This window comes from Crinia signifera, chromosome 1, assembly GCF_055691185.1.
Source record: "Crinia signifera chromosome 1, ASM5569118v1, whole genome shotgun sequence".
NCBI lineage: Eukaryota > Metazoa > Chordata > Amphibia > Anura > Myobatrachidae > Crinia > Crinia signifera.
The window spans coordinates 332,662,305-332,677,223 of NC_139217.1; the positions used below are offsets into that span (position 1 = coordinate 332,662,305).

The window sequence follows — 14,919 nt, forward strand, 5'->3', positions numbered from 1 at the left end:
AAGGAATGCTGTTACTTCAGTTGTCTGAGAGAGGGGATAAAGCATTAAGGGCCTTATTCTGGTTCAAATTCCTTCTCAAATGGACAAAACCATGTGCACTGCAGGGGGGCAGGTGTAACATGTGCAGAGAGAATTAGATTTGGGGGAGTTATTTTGTTTCTGTGCTGGGAAAATACTGACTGCTTTATTTCTACACTGGAATATAGATCTCAATTTGAAGAAAAACCCCACCCAAATGTAATTCTAGATTTGCACATGTTATACCTTCTCCACCTGCAGTGGTTTTGTCCATTTGAGAAGGAATTTACCTCTAAGAGTGAACCAGAGTAAGGCCCTAAACCCTGTTGTGGACTTTTATCCATCAACATGCTGGTGTGTTGCTGTTGGAGTCTTTTTACACTATTGCTTTTCCTTTTTTTTTTTATAACTATGGATGAAAAAAATGGGCATCCAAACCTTTTATATATAAAATAATTTTTATTACTACAGTTGTTTATGCATATAACAAATATATATTATTTGTTGTGAATTTGGTCATTGTTTTTTCTTTAACGTAACATTTCTATGGTCAATGTAGATTCACGTTATGTATAAGAATCATTAAGATACGTTATTAATATTAATTATATTAATATATGAAACATAAAGAAACATTGGTCCTTGCAGTAAATGAATTCATTTTTATTGTCTTTTTTTCTTAAATTAATTATGGCCCATGAACAGGGGGTTTTAAAAATGCCCATGGGTATTGATAAATGGGCTCCATATCCGCCTGTTTATATATCTAGTCCTGCTTTGATAGTCCTGCTTTTTTTTTTATACCTGCAATATAGGCCCTTATTCAGATCTGATAACAGTACAAATTTGTTCCCAAAATGGGCAAAACCATGTGCACTGCAGGTGGGGCGGATGTAACATGTATAGAGAGAGTTAGATTTGTGTGAGTTATTTTGTTTCTGTGCAGGGTAAATACTGGCTGCATTATTTTTACACTGCAATTTAGATTTCAGTTTCAACACACCCCATCCAAATCTAACTCTCTCTGCACATGTTACATCTGCCCCACCTGCAGTGCACATGGTTTTGCCCATTTTGAGAACAAATTTGTACTGCGATCAGATCTGAATAAGGGCCATAGTTTAAGTAGGCAGCGATGTGTTGTAATTTCTATTAAGCCAAAGATAGAAGCCGCATTGTATTATTAATCTAATGAATTAACTTGTGGTATAGGAACATTTACAGCGAAATACATTTTACAAAACAGAGATAATGCCATAAAACAATCTTTTACACTGCAAAACAGTGGCCTATCTTTATTATGTTGTATGGCTTTGAAACATAAAATGAAGGCTTGGTGTCTGTGACCCACAGAAACAAGTTACTTTTGCCATTACTCTTCACCCCCTTGCAAGAATCTAGATGCCTGTCACCCTGCAGCATCATGTGGACTTCTTCATCTACCTAAACATACTGGTTATATCTGCCCCTAAGTCCTTGGAGAAGGATCATTAAGAGACCTCAAACAAATGTAGCTGCTATTATTGTTCTGAATAGAATAATACAGTTTATCTGACCATTGGAAGGCTTTTTGTGCATCAACAAGGATTACGCTTTGTGATATCACTTCTTTTTAGTCAATATTTGTCTACTACACTCTATAACCAGGGCCGCTATTCAGTCCATAATATGAAAGTCAATCTTATGAAGGGTTGCCAAAAAATTACAGATCTGCCCCTAACACAGAACAATCCTCATAGATCTCCCATGAGCATAGAAAATCTCCCACTCACGAAGATATCCTACTAGCCCAGGGCTGGGCAACACCGGCCCTCCAGATGTTGATGAACTACACATCCCAGCATGCCTTGCATCAGTTTCAGCATGGCTACATAGCAAAACTAATGCAAAGCATCCTGGGATGTGTAGTTCATTAACATCTGGACGGCCGGTGTTGCCCAGCCCTGTACTAGCCTATAAGATCTTCCTAGCACACATACACACAGATCTACTTCTAACAGAGAAAATTCCCCAACACACAACACACAGATCACCTCTGAGCATTCCTATGCCCCCTCCCCCTTCTACACACACACACACACACACACACACACACACAGTGAGGCATGCCTATTTTTGGTTTGTAGCATTATTGTATATCACCCCAACCCACCCCAGCTTCAGGCAATGTCTATCATAAGTGAGGCTAATCTTGCCCTGCTTTACCTCTCATCTATCTCTTTTACTCAAGGGAGCATTTTATTTCCTTGCTTTACCTATATAATTGATCAGAATAATGCAAAGAAGATAGTTACTAGTTATAAATATCTTTTTAGTACTATTTGTGTATGGTCAATACTATGGATTTGGAAAAGGAGTAGAACATGATAGGCTCTACCTTTGCCGCCTACCTACCCTGACTGCATGGCACTGCTTTTTACATGGTGTGCTCTTCCAGCTCAGTTAGAAATAATCTATTTAATTTATTTTTTATCAAAGCAATAGGAAAATTATTTAAAAGTAGAATTGTGTCCTAATCTATAATATTACTAGCTGAGGTAGTTGTAGAAGTTGCTCGGTTTTGGTTGTACAATTGACATTACGTGAACTTTATCCTTCTTTTGTTTTAAGTTTATCCACTCACCATGCCCATGGTGTGACCAGCATATCCCTGTCTGTGGTAAGTTCCCGGATCTGACCACAGTTTTTTGGTACTTGTGTACAATCACGGCTCCCACGATGTCCATCGCATAGTAAAAAATCGCATCGCATGCGATCGCATGCGATTTTTAACAGAAATGCATCCAAATGCATTGAAATTAGTATCAAACATGTTCATTGGCCCCCAAATGTAATTTTTCAGGCTTCTTAGATGGACAAAACCATGTGCACTGCAGGGGAGGGGGGAGGGGGCCGATGTAAAATGTGGAGAGAGAATTAGATTTGGGTGAGTTATTTTGTTTCTGTGCAGGGAAAATACTGGCTGCTTTATTTTTACACTGCAATATGGATCTCACTTTGTAGTAAAAACCCCACCCAAATCTAATTATCTGCACAAGTTACATCTGCCCCCCTGCAGTGCAAATGGTTTAGTCCATCTAAGAAGGATTTTGTCAGAAAGAGTGAACTAGAATAAGGCCCCATGACCTACAAGATGCTGCCCCTGCCATTTTCAGCGTCTGCCCTGGGCCGGAGCCACAGCGTGTGCACGGAGTCTGCACTGTAGTAAGAATAAGCTGCTTTTAGTAGAGATCATTTTATGTAGCACTCTCTACTCTCCCATGGGCCCTCTAGCACACAGAGCAGCAGAGTTGTAAGTTGCAGGAAGTCCCCTGTAAGCAAGCACTAAAGTGGAATGTGATTTTTGGCTCTTACTGTGCATCATAATGTGATATTTTCTGGCCACGCCCCTTCCTCATGAAGCCACTCCCCAATATTTTTGGATTGAGCACCCACCAGCAAATACATCAATTGGCACCTATGGTATTCACACACCTTCTCAGTTAATGAAGTTACTGTTTATTTTACCTTACTATAGATGTTAAACCAGCATAATTCAATAAGCGCAGAATAAACATGGCTTATTCTCTACAATATTTTTTATTCAATCTCTAGTGCAGGGCCCCCAAAAATATGTGGCATGATAAAAACATCCAGTGAGTTAAAATGCCTAACATATTGCAAGATTGTCTGGGGAGAATCATATACACTGTAAGCATTGATTAGAGCCCTAGTTACTCCCTATGTCCCAGATTGGAGCATCCCCCCAAAAAAGCAATGCATTTCAGTTTCCCTTCTTCAGGCAGCGTATGTCCCATCTGGATATTTTCCATTTCTTTATATTCCTCCGCTTGTGTTCAATTCACTACTACCCATTGTTGAAAAATCAAATTTCTTGCAAGCATCAGACTTTATTGAAGTCAGTTTTGAGTTGTATACAAATGAAAACAATCTGCCATGTTATGAGAAATTTCAATACCCAAATATTGAAATTCAGTTGCCCATCTCAGAGGAAATTGCAAATGATCAGTGAGCACGTATTTGCTTCTAAGGTGAAAAATACTAGTTTTGTTCCAGTTTATTTATATTCCAAAGAAGGAACCAAATGGATTCAGTATAGATAATAGACTGAAAATTAAAATTGAAGCTCCGCCAAAAAAGCAAATTATCGTCCATGTAGATAGAGTGGAATTTAATTTTCCCTGGTAAAGACAGCAAGACCTTTAATGGAAGAATCATGTTTTTATACATGCTGGAAGTATGCTAAATTGCCAATGCAAGCAACATAGGAGTTAGTGGCAACCCCTGCCTAGTTCTCCTAGTAAGGGAAAAGGATTATGTGAAAAACCCATTAACAGTAATTATTGCTGCTGGTGCAGAATACAGGAGTTGAATATATATCATAAATATAGACCCCACACTCAAAGATATACACACTACTGAATTGAATGACCGCAACAACAGCATCATCTGGATAATGTAATTGCAGGAGTGTCTGTAATCTTATAAGGTTGATTTTCCTGTTATAAAGGTGTTGCATTTAGATACTGAGGGGGATATTCATTTGTATTTCTTTGCACTAATGGGAGTACAGCAGAGCAATTCAATTGTTGCTCTGAACAGGAGCAAATGTGCAGTGGCCTATATTTCTGCTCCCACCCTCCTGAAGTGGCCAGCAGGAATCGATGAAAGTACTTGATATGGACTTACTAACAAGGAATGTAGGAGGGTTTAGCCACACTGCTAATCCAGGAGCTTTTGGTTGAAATAAGTTGGATAACTAATGGGGGCCCAAAACATTTGACTTGCTCAGTTGAGAACCTACTAGTTAAAGCTGCAATATAAAAATGCTGAATTCCCACCACTGCCTCCCTTTTTTTGACTAGGACACAGGTTCGCAAACTCGGCCCTCGTGACCCCACACAGTGCATGTTTTGCAGGTCTCCTCACAGAATCACAAGTCAATTAATTAGCTCCACCTGTGGACATTTTAAAATGTGTTAATGAGTAATGATTGCACCTGTGCACCTGCTGGATGACCTAGAAAACTTGAACTGTGTGGGAGTCCTGAGGACCAAGTTTGAGAACCCCTGGACTAGGACCACAAAATGGCAAATGTGGTCCAAGGATGGAGGTCTTACAATCACCACTTGCCATCCCTCTCTGCATGGTTGCACCCAGCAACTTTTCACCAACCTTGAGGACCGAGACACTACTTTCACATTCCATTCACTTAGCAGCTCTGTTTTTCCCAGGCTGGCTGCTGCTCACTTATCTCAGCGTCTTACATGTTTCTCTTTGGTTTATTGCTGTAACTTTGCTTCTTTCATGCTGAATGGACTTCCCTCTCCCTCCGCTCCCGCCCTGCATACTCCCTGGCCATGTTCCTCTAGATCAGGCCTGGCCAACCTGTGGCTCTCCAGATGTTGTTAAACTACAAATCCCATCATGCCTTGTCACAGTTATGCTATAAGGGAGTGGTAAAACTGTGGCAAGGCATGCTGGGATTTGTAGTATTACAACATCTGGAGAGGCACAGGTTCGCCTGTCCTGCTCTAGATCATGACTTGTTCTGCGCATGTACAGCTTTGGTCACTATCTTAGGAGAGGTGTTATCTTTGGTAAGCCCTGACATAACTTTATAATACATCAATTCTGTTAATGTATGTATAATCACCTGTAAATAAAATTTGTATGAATTGAACAATTAATTATGATATCATCACTTAAAATGTGTTAGTTCTTGTGCTTTTTGTCCATATTGTGGTTCCCATGAATTCTCTGCCTTATTCTTAACCTCTTCATCCTAAAAACTGCAGCAAAATTTTAACTGCTAACAGTTTAATTAAGGTACTGTACAGTAGTCCTACGATAGTTTTCTCAACCCATGACCTGTATGTCCAACTATATGGAGTAAAATCACATTTTAAGTCAGGATTTTTCTGAGGGTTTTTTAAATGTTTTTCGTCAACTATTCAATTGTTTTTATTTGGTCTGAACTGAAATGTTGTGATCCACTGCTGTGGTAATGGCTATACAGTATATTACCTCTTAAACTCCCCCATTTTTGGTTATGCCCATGAATGTGTATAATTTTTTTTTATCACTATTTTATTTTATATCTACTCAAATACATAAAAAATGTAAGCATATCTAGAAGTAGGATGCATAATAGTATTGCTATCTGCAGCTAATTGTGTGAGGCTTTAATGCATTTGTGCCTCAGTTTTCTTTAAGAATGCTTTTCATCTACCGCTCCCTTGGAGATGGAAAGATATTTCAGATCTTGTTGCTGGATTAGTTCTGGAGCACCAAATATGGCGGATCTTTGGTGATTGACGATGATGAGCTATCATGTCTTCACCAAGACCACCTGTGTACACTGAATGCTCTGGGCCTCACACAGGTCTTTACTTCTGCTACACATAAAAGTGGCCACACTCTTGATCTTGTCTTCCAGATTGGATTAGAAGTCTCTGACCTAAAAATAAACCCAGTCACATGGTCTGACCACCACACAATTTGGTTCTCAGTTACAACCCCTCCAAATAAAATCTTACCCATGGAGTTGACCAGATATCGTCCAAGGAGGGGTATTACTCCCCAGGCTCTTGCAGCAAGCCTGAATCTCTCTGCAGTAATGGGGGCCTGTGAAGATCCTTGTTCCCTAGTCTGTTACTATAACAGGGATGTGACAGCTGCAATGGATATTATAGCCCCTTTGCGTATACGACCCCATACACCATGACATCGAGCCCCTTGGTTTGACAACAGTATTAGTGAACTCAAGAAAAGGGGTCTTGACTTGAAAGACTGGAGGAAGTTGAACATGGTAGATGATAAGTTAAAACTAATGAAACATACTGGATAATATCAATCAACAATCACTCGTAAGAAATCAGAGTTCCTATCAAATGAGATCAGAACAGCAAACAATTGGCCTGCTCAGCTTTTCCGTACAGTGGAGAAGCTTTGTAAACCAGCATGCCTGCAGCCTGATGAAGCCCTCTCCCAGTCAAGCTGCAATGAGTTTTCTAATTTCTTTGCAGATAAGTATCTATCATCCGGGCTAGAATCCCCACAGTGTCATCAAAGGAGTTCCAAACTATCAGGCCTGCGAATGTAAGCCACCTGACTTCTTGGAACAGCTTTGACCCAACGGATGTAAAGGACATTGCAGAAATTACCCAACGACTGCATCCCACCACCTGTGACCTGAACCCTGCCCCAACTAAGCTGCTAATAGGGTGCATGGATATAATCGGCCCTGTATTTGCAAAAGTAGTTCCAAGCTCTCTGCAAACAGGCTTTTTTCCTGAGCCACTAAATGAAGCAATTGTTAGACCACTTCTTAATAAAACAAATTCAGACCCGACTGCATGACCAACTACAGGCCAGTATCAAATCTTCCTTTTCTAGGAAAGGTTATTGAGAAAGTGGTAGAAACTCAACTAGAAACCCGCCTGTCAGCAGGCGGAAATCTTGGGGCCCAGTACACTGATATTTTTGGCGGGCCGCCCTAACCCCGCCCCAATGAGCAGAACATTTTTAGTGCATATTGAACATGTTTATTTATTGTTACAAAAGAAACATAATTAACAATCACTAATACTGGAAGGGGGGTTTCAGGCAAGTACCCTTACAGGAATCCAGGCGAGTGCCTTTATAAACCATTGTTAGGCACTGCACTGCCGCAGCCATGCTTACAGCCCCTCAGAACCTTGGGGCCCCTCACAAGCTTTGGGCCCGGTACAGGTGTCCCCCTAGACCCCCCCTGTCACCTGCCCTGCCTGTCAGCCCATGATATTTATGAAACAGCCCTGGTATGTGTGCTTAATGATCTTCTGATGGCAAGAGACAGAGGTGACTGCTCAATCTTAATCCATCACCAGTGCCACTTCCATGTGGTGCTTGCAGGGTTTCATATTATCTCCCATACTTTTTGCTGTTTACATGCTACCACTGGGTGAAATAATCAGACGTCATGGCCTGGTTTACCACTGCTATGCAGATGATACACAACTATTCCTGTCCTTTGCTCCAGGTCCTGAGAACTCAATACCAACCCTAAATGGCTGTCTAGCGGAGCTACAGGAGTGCCAGTTGGCTGCGACTGAACCTTGATAAAACAGAGGTGCTTCTGATACAGTAGGTCACAGGACAAGACTGCAGAAAAGCCAACAAACAGGACTTACGCTTGGGGTGCAAAATCTTGGTGTTGTCCTGGATAGTGACTTGACACTTAAACATTAGGGGTGAGATTTAGTGGGTTGACCTTTTTGAGAAAATGTGTTTTTTTTCTCAAATCGCCCTATATTGCCGTTGTTTAAAATCACATTTTTGCCGCGAATTCGTATATTTAATGAGGTGTGTATTCCGGCATGAAAAGTGCGAGAAAGTGCGATATAGGGCGATTTTAGGCATGAAAAAGTGTGATTTTTTAGTCATGAAAAGGTGCGATTTTGGTGAAATGTGCGATTTTGTGTTTAAAAAAAAAAGGCGTGAGGTCCCCCCTCCTGTACATAACCAGCCCCGGGCTCATTGAGCCGGACCTGGTTCCAAAAATACGGGGGACAAATATTGCGTAGGGGTCCCCCGTATTTCTGAAACCAGCCCCGGACTCTTGGACCGGTCCTGGTTCCAAAAATACGGGGGACAAAAAATCTGGGGGTCCCCCCGTATTTTAAGACCAGCACCGGGCTCCAACAGCCCGCAGTGTCATGCCACAGCCGGGGGACACTTTTTACATAAGGTCCCCCGGCCGTACCATGAGCACCGTGGCTGGTCAGCCTTGGACGGGGTACCTGGAGGAGTGGGGACCCCCCAATAAAGGGGTCCCCCCCAGGCTTCACCCCTCCAGGGCTGAAGTATAAGGAAGGTAAGATTCTGCGCTTCCACTTGGATGCGACAGGGTCCCTGGTAGTATCACCTTCTACAAAGAACACAGTAAAAACAAGAGTAGGGGCCCGCGCTTCCTATTGGGGAAAATGTTCTTTATCCATTAGATATAGGGTTTTCTTCTTTATTCAATAAGGTGTTTTTGACCTCAGGAAAAAACAGAAAGAGATCTCATGGTGCAGACTAAGTGATATAGGCTTAATTCTATGTTTGTAATGGTGAGATGCCCGTACCGTATAGGGGCCTCTTCTAGGCCAAACACCGCACGTAGATCAGGGGTCACACACACTTGTTACACCAATATATCAGTTCCTTCCACTGCTGCTAATGCCACCCAACGCCTGTCCTCCGGCATCCCAGCAGCCACCCTCCCTTTTCCACTGATGGTATGGGGTACTGGCAGCATATTTCTTAAAGGTACAGTACACCATAATTCCACACTTGCCCACTGGCAGTGCCTCTGCCCTCAGTAGTATACACATAATCCCACAGTATCAGCATCGCTCACTCATGTAATAGTAGCAGAGCCGCTTGCACACATAACATTTATGGCAGCAATGCCCCAAATACATAATGCCCCCAGTACAGCTCTGTTTACACACATACCACACACACTTTCTCTCACTTACTCATTCACAGTCCTGGCCAGATTTCCTTCTCTCCCTGACAGGTTGAAGCCTTGGCTCCTGGTAGCTAGGACCCCCTCATCCGCGGGTAGCTCGGACCCCTCAGCCACTGATAGCTCCACCCCCTTTTCATGACCTGCTCCATGCTGTCACAAGATGGGGGAAGAGCTACTAGCTGCCGGTGCTGTTGCCTGTCAGACTGAGGGGCAGATGTATTAAGCCATAACAAGAAATAAAGTGGAGGGTGATAAAGGACCAGCCAATCAGCTTCTAACTGCCATATTACATACTGTGTTTGAGAAATGTCAGTTAGCTGATTGGTTAGTCCTTTATTACCCACCACTTTATCTCTTGTTAAGACTTTATATATTGGGCCCAGTGTGACAGGCACAGCAGCAGCCACAGTGCACATGAGCAGTGATGCAGAGTGGGCAGAGCGCCTCTCCTGCCCGGTGGCTCCCTGCTTTGTATCCTCTGCTGAGCGGCTAGTGCCGATTCTGGTTGAAGTATTCAAATCTCATTATTGATCCATTTCAAAGGCGGACAAGTGGGGGAGTCTACCGCACAGGACAAGGATCACCTCTTACAAAGTAACAGTGTGGCCCTCTATTTTAAATGTGTGGCCATGGCCAGTAATTTCTCATGGGGTGTGCTACCACTGACACTCAAATAACAATTTAAGCACAAAGAAAGAGCAGTGTCCAAGTGTGGTGCACCTTTAGAATGATTGATTGTGACACTTAAGAAATAACTTTTATTGGATATCTTAAAAGCTGCGAAATATTAAAAACATACATATACAGTAATGACACAAACAAGTGAAAGTAGTGCGTGTTTAAAAACAGCATGTGCAGGGATTCTCCGTGTGCACTGTTAAATTCTCTCTTATTCTAGCAGAGACTCAGCATCACAGTTGATTGTGTATAGCATGTAACAATCTCATATTATGAGGCAACTGTATATGCCTTATACAGGTTAGAGATCAGAGCTATTTGTCAACTGTCAAAAATAGATACAATTGTTGCCCGTCCTGAGTTTGTAATGGTTAGCGGTATCAACCGGACAAGTGCTGTCTATAAGTGGTTATAAACACCTGTTTATATTAACACTTCAATATAAAGAGTGGTAGTCTGTTACTTGACACCTCGCTGTAACCTGGATGGCTAGCAAGTTGCGGACATACGTATACACTAAGCCGAATATTGTTATACTAGCCGGACAACAGCAACACATATACACTAGTGCCGGGTATGTCACCTCTGGCAGCTAGTGGTTGCGGCCGGAACACCCACTCGTGAAAAACGGCAGGAGCACTGTCACTACAGTTGGCAAAACACAATCAAAAATAGCAATCACATTAGAGCCCTAAAAAGGGCTGGGTATGTTTAGGAGCTGAGGCTAATGATATTAGCTGATGGAGAAGGCACACGTGAGAATGCACCTGCACGGCCGTCTGGAGAGGCGATTGGACATGGTATCCCGATGACGCTATTTAAACCCTTCCGTAATGACAGAGTGGCTTGCCTTAAAAAAGCAAGTAGCGAAGCGCACGCCGGCAGCATGGCCGTGCAGGTGCATTCTCACGTGTGCCTTCTCCATCAGCTAATATCATAAGCCTCAGCTCCTAAACATACCCAGCCCTTTTTAGGGCTCTAATGTGATTGCTATTTTTGATTGTGTTTTGCCAACTGTAGTGACAGTGCTCCTGCCATTTTTCAACGGGCTGCACTGTCACACTACGAGTCCAGCCGAGTGACTAGCACACCACACCAACGAGTGGGTGTTCCGGCCGCAACCACTAGCTGCCAGAGGTGACATACCCGGCACTAGTGTATATGTGTTGCTGTTGTCCGGCTAGTATAACAATATTCGGCTTAGTGTATACGTATGTCCGCAACTTGCTAGCCATCCAAGTTACAGCGAGGTGTCAAGTAACAGACTACCACTCTTTATATTGAAGTGTTAATATAAACAGGTGTTTATAACCACTTATAGACAGCACTTGTCCAGTTAATACCGCTAACCATTACAAACTCAGGATGGGCAACAATTGTATCTATTTTTGATAGAGATGAGCGGGTTCGGATCCTAGAGATCCGAACCCCCACGAACTTACCTGATCCGAGGTTGGATCCAGGGAGTTCGATGGTCGCCGCCATTTTTCTGAGTTCAAATCGAGGCCGGACGTCATCTTCCCGCTGTCTGATTCTCGCGAGACCTGGGGATATATAGTTCCCGGCGGTCAGCGCCATTTTCAAACAGGCTGGTGATTTCAGACAGCACGGATGTGTCTGTGGTGTCTGCTGAGCTGAGCTGCTGGGGAAACATGCTGGGGGGATGAAATGTTGGGGGGGGGGATGATTTATGCATAGGGGGCTGCTGCTAGTGCTACAGAGGGGGCTACATTATTTTAATTAAGCAAAAAAAGATTTTTTTTTTTAAATGACTGCTGCCAGTGCACAGTATAAGTCCAGGGTGCCCGCATGTGTGCTGCATCAGTCCAGGGTGCCCGCATGTGTGCTGCATCAGTCAAGGGTGCCCACATGTGTACTGTATCCATCCAGGGGTGCCCACATGTGTGCAGTATTTGTCCAGGGGTGCCCACATTTGTGCTGTATCAGTCCAGGGGTGCCCGCATGTGTACTGTATCCATCCAGGGGTGCCCACATGTGTGCTGTATCAGTCCTGGGGTGCCCGCATGTGTGCCGTATAATTCCAGGGGTGCCCCATGTATCCCATATCAGACCAATAAAAATAAAAATAAGGTGTTTTTTTTTTTACTGCAAGGGCTGTTAAATGCGCTGTAGTCCAGGAGGTGAGCCAAGAGTTCTGTATAATTCATGGGGTGTTGCTAAGTAAGGTGTGCTGCTCTTTTTTATAATTAAAAGAATACAATTTTTTATTTTTACTGCAGGAATTTGTCATCCGTATAATTCCATGCCTGCCGCCATGTGTGCCGTATCAGTCCAGGGGTGCCGCCATCTGTGCCATATAATTCCATGTGTGCTGTATCAGGTCAGGGGTGCCACCATCTGTGCCGTATAATTCCTGGGGTAAGCCAAGTCTGCCGTATAATTCATGGGGTGCTGCCAAGTGTGCTGTATTAGTCCAGGGGTGATGCTAAGCGTGTCATATCAGTCCAGGGCGTGATGCTAGGTGTGCCGTATCAGACTAGGGGGGATGCTAAGTGTGCCATATCAATCCAGGGGTGATGCTAAATGTGCTGTATCAGTCCAGGGGTGATGCTACCTGTGCCATATCAGTCCAGGGGTAATTCTAGGTGTACAGTATCAGCCTAGAGGGGATGCTAAGTGTGCCATATCAGTCTAGTGTTTGTGCAGCACACTTGTGTGGCTTATCATAGTTATCCAGCTACCTCGGTGCAACCTTTTGCCCTAAAAACAATATTGTAAGGTGTGAGCTGTTCAGAATAGACTGGAAATGAGTGGAAATGAATGTTATTGAGGTTAATATAGCGTAGGAGCAAAAAATAAAAACCAAAATTCTGCGATTTTAGCAGTTTTTATGCTTTTTTAACAAAAAATCAGAACCCAAAAAATCCAAACACAAAACACTTAGGAGGTGTTTTGCCAAAACCCATTAGAACCCAAAACCTCAAGGTAATCAGAACCCAAAACCCAAAACCCGAAAAGTGGCCGGTGCACATCCCTAATTTTTGACAGTTGACAAATAGCTCCGATCTCTAACCTGTATAAGGCATATACAGTTGCCACATAATATGACATTGTTACATGCTATACACAATCAACTGTGACGCTGAGTCTCTGCTAGAATAAGAGAGAATTTAACAGTGCACACAGAGAATCCCTGCAAATGCTGTTTTTAAACACGCACTACTTTCACTTGTTTGTTCATTATATGTATGTTTTTAATATTTCGCAGCTTTTAAGATATCCAATAAAAGGTATTTCTTAAGTGTCGCAATCAATCATTCTAAAGGTGCACCACACTTGGACACTCTTTGTGCTTAAATTGATCCATTTCAATGTCTTTCATTTTATGCCTCTGTGAATGACTATTACATTGATTAAGCAGACATCATTGTTTAATACATAATATAATAAAGCTTTATTTGAAAAAAAAAAAAAAACATACAAAACAACTGAATATCCAGTACAGTAAAATAGAGAATGTAACATTTATTTTTTCCATTGACATACTCTCAGTGTCTTTCTCAGTGCTTCTTTTACCTCAGCATTCCTAAGGCAGTAGATGACTGGGTTCAAGAGAGGAGTTAAAACTGAATAAAATATAGTTATATATTTGTTTCTATCGTACGGATTAATCTTTTTTGGTCTTGCGTAGATAAAGAGAGTTGTTGAATAAAAAATAACTACTACTGCTAGGTGTGAGGCACACGTAGAGAAGCCTTTTTTCTGACCATCAAACTTAGGGATAACAATGACTGACCGAATTATACACACATAAATGAAGCTAATAACAGCCAGTGGTACAAAACAGATGATGAGGCCCAGGATGAAATCCACCAACTCAGCAAGTGAGATATCAGAACAAGCCAAGTTCAACACTGGGGAAATATCACAGAAAAAATGGTTGATAACATTGGGGCCACAATAGGTCAATCTGAATATGAAGGTGACTTTAACCAAAGCAATAGAGAACCCCAGCACCCAGGAGCACACTGCCATTTGCAGACAACGAGTATTGTTGATGATGACTGCATAACGTAGAGGGATACATATTGCAACATACCTGTCAAAAGCCATAACTGCTAATAGAACACACTCAGTGCAGGCCAAAGATATAAAAATGTACAACTGTGCCATACAAGCCACAAAGGAAATCTTGTTGTTCTGAGTCAGAAAATTGTTCAGAAGTTTGGGTATAGTGACTGTGACATACCATATTTCCAAGAAGGACAGACTGCAAAGCAGATAGTACATTGGCTTGTGAAGCTTCACATTCTGTGTAATTGTTACAATGATGACCACATTTTCTGCAACAGTTAGAATATATATAATAAGGAAGACAGTAAAAAGAACATGCTGCAACTCTGGTCCTGTTGGAAACCCAATGAGGATGAATTCAGTGATATTGTTACCATTATAGGATTTCATTCTTGGCCACTCCAGGAACTGTGACAAAATTAAATAACATCATGGGCGAGATTTAATGTGTTGCTTTTTCTGGCAAAAAAACATCAGAATTCACACTTTTACCAAAAATCGCACATTTAATAGGATGCGAATTGAGGTAAAAATAGCAATTTTTACAGTGAAAATCACACATTTTGACCTATCGATTTTTTTTTCAAACTTCAGTTTGCATCCAGATGTTTTCCCATTAAAAAGTATACAACTTGCAAATTTCATGAGATGCGATTTCGGGAAAACGTTACTAAAAATCGACCAGGTTC

At 42.1% G+C, this 14,919-nt stretch overlaps 1 protein-coding gene across 1 annotated transcript; it reads right to left on the reverse strand.

The window, feature by feature from the left end:
- Window positions 1-13,681: 13,681 nt before the first annotated feature.
- Window positions 13,682-14,635, reverse strand: LOC146080122 (olfactory receptor 6B1-like). The gene has a single exon (XM_083187041.1). It carries the CDS (start codon window positions 14,618-14,620, stop codon window positions 13,682-13,684), a length of 939 nt encoding a protein of 312 aa, XP_083043167.1. The 5' UTR covers window positions 14,621-14,635.
- Between the last annotated feature and the right edge of the window lie 284 nt (window positions 14,636-14,919).

Bases quoted from the DNA above. Each gene is read 5' to 3' on its own strand.
- LOC146080122 (XM_083187041.1), bottom strand. From the start codon at position 14,620: ATGAAATCCTATAATGGTAACAATATCACTGAATTCATCCTCATTGGG.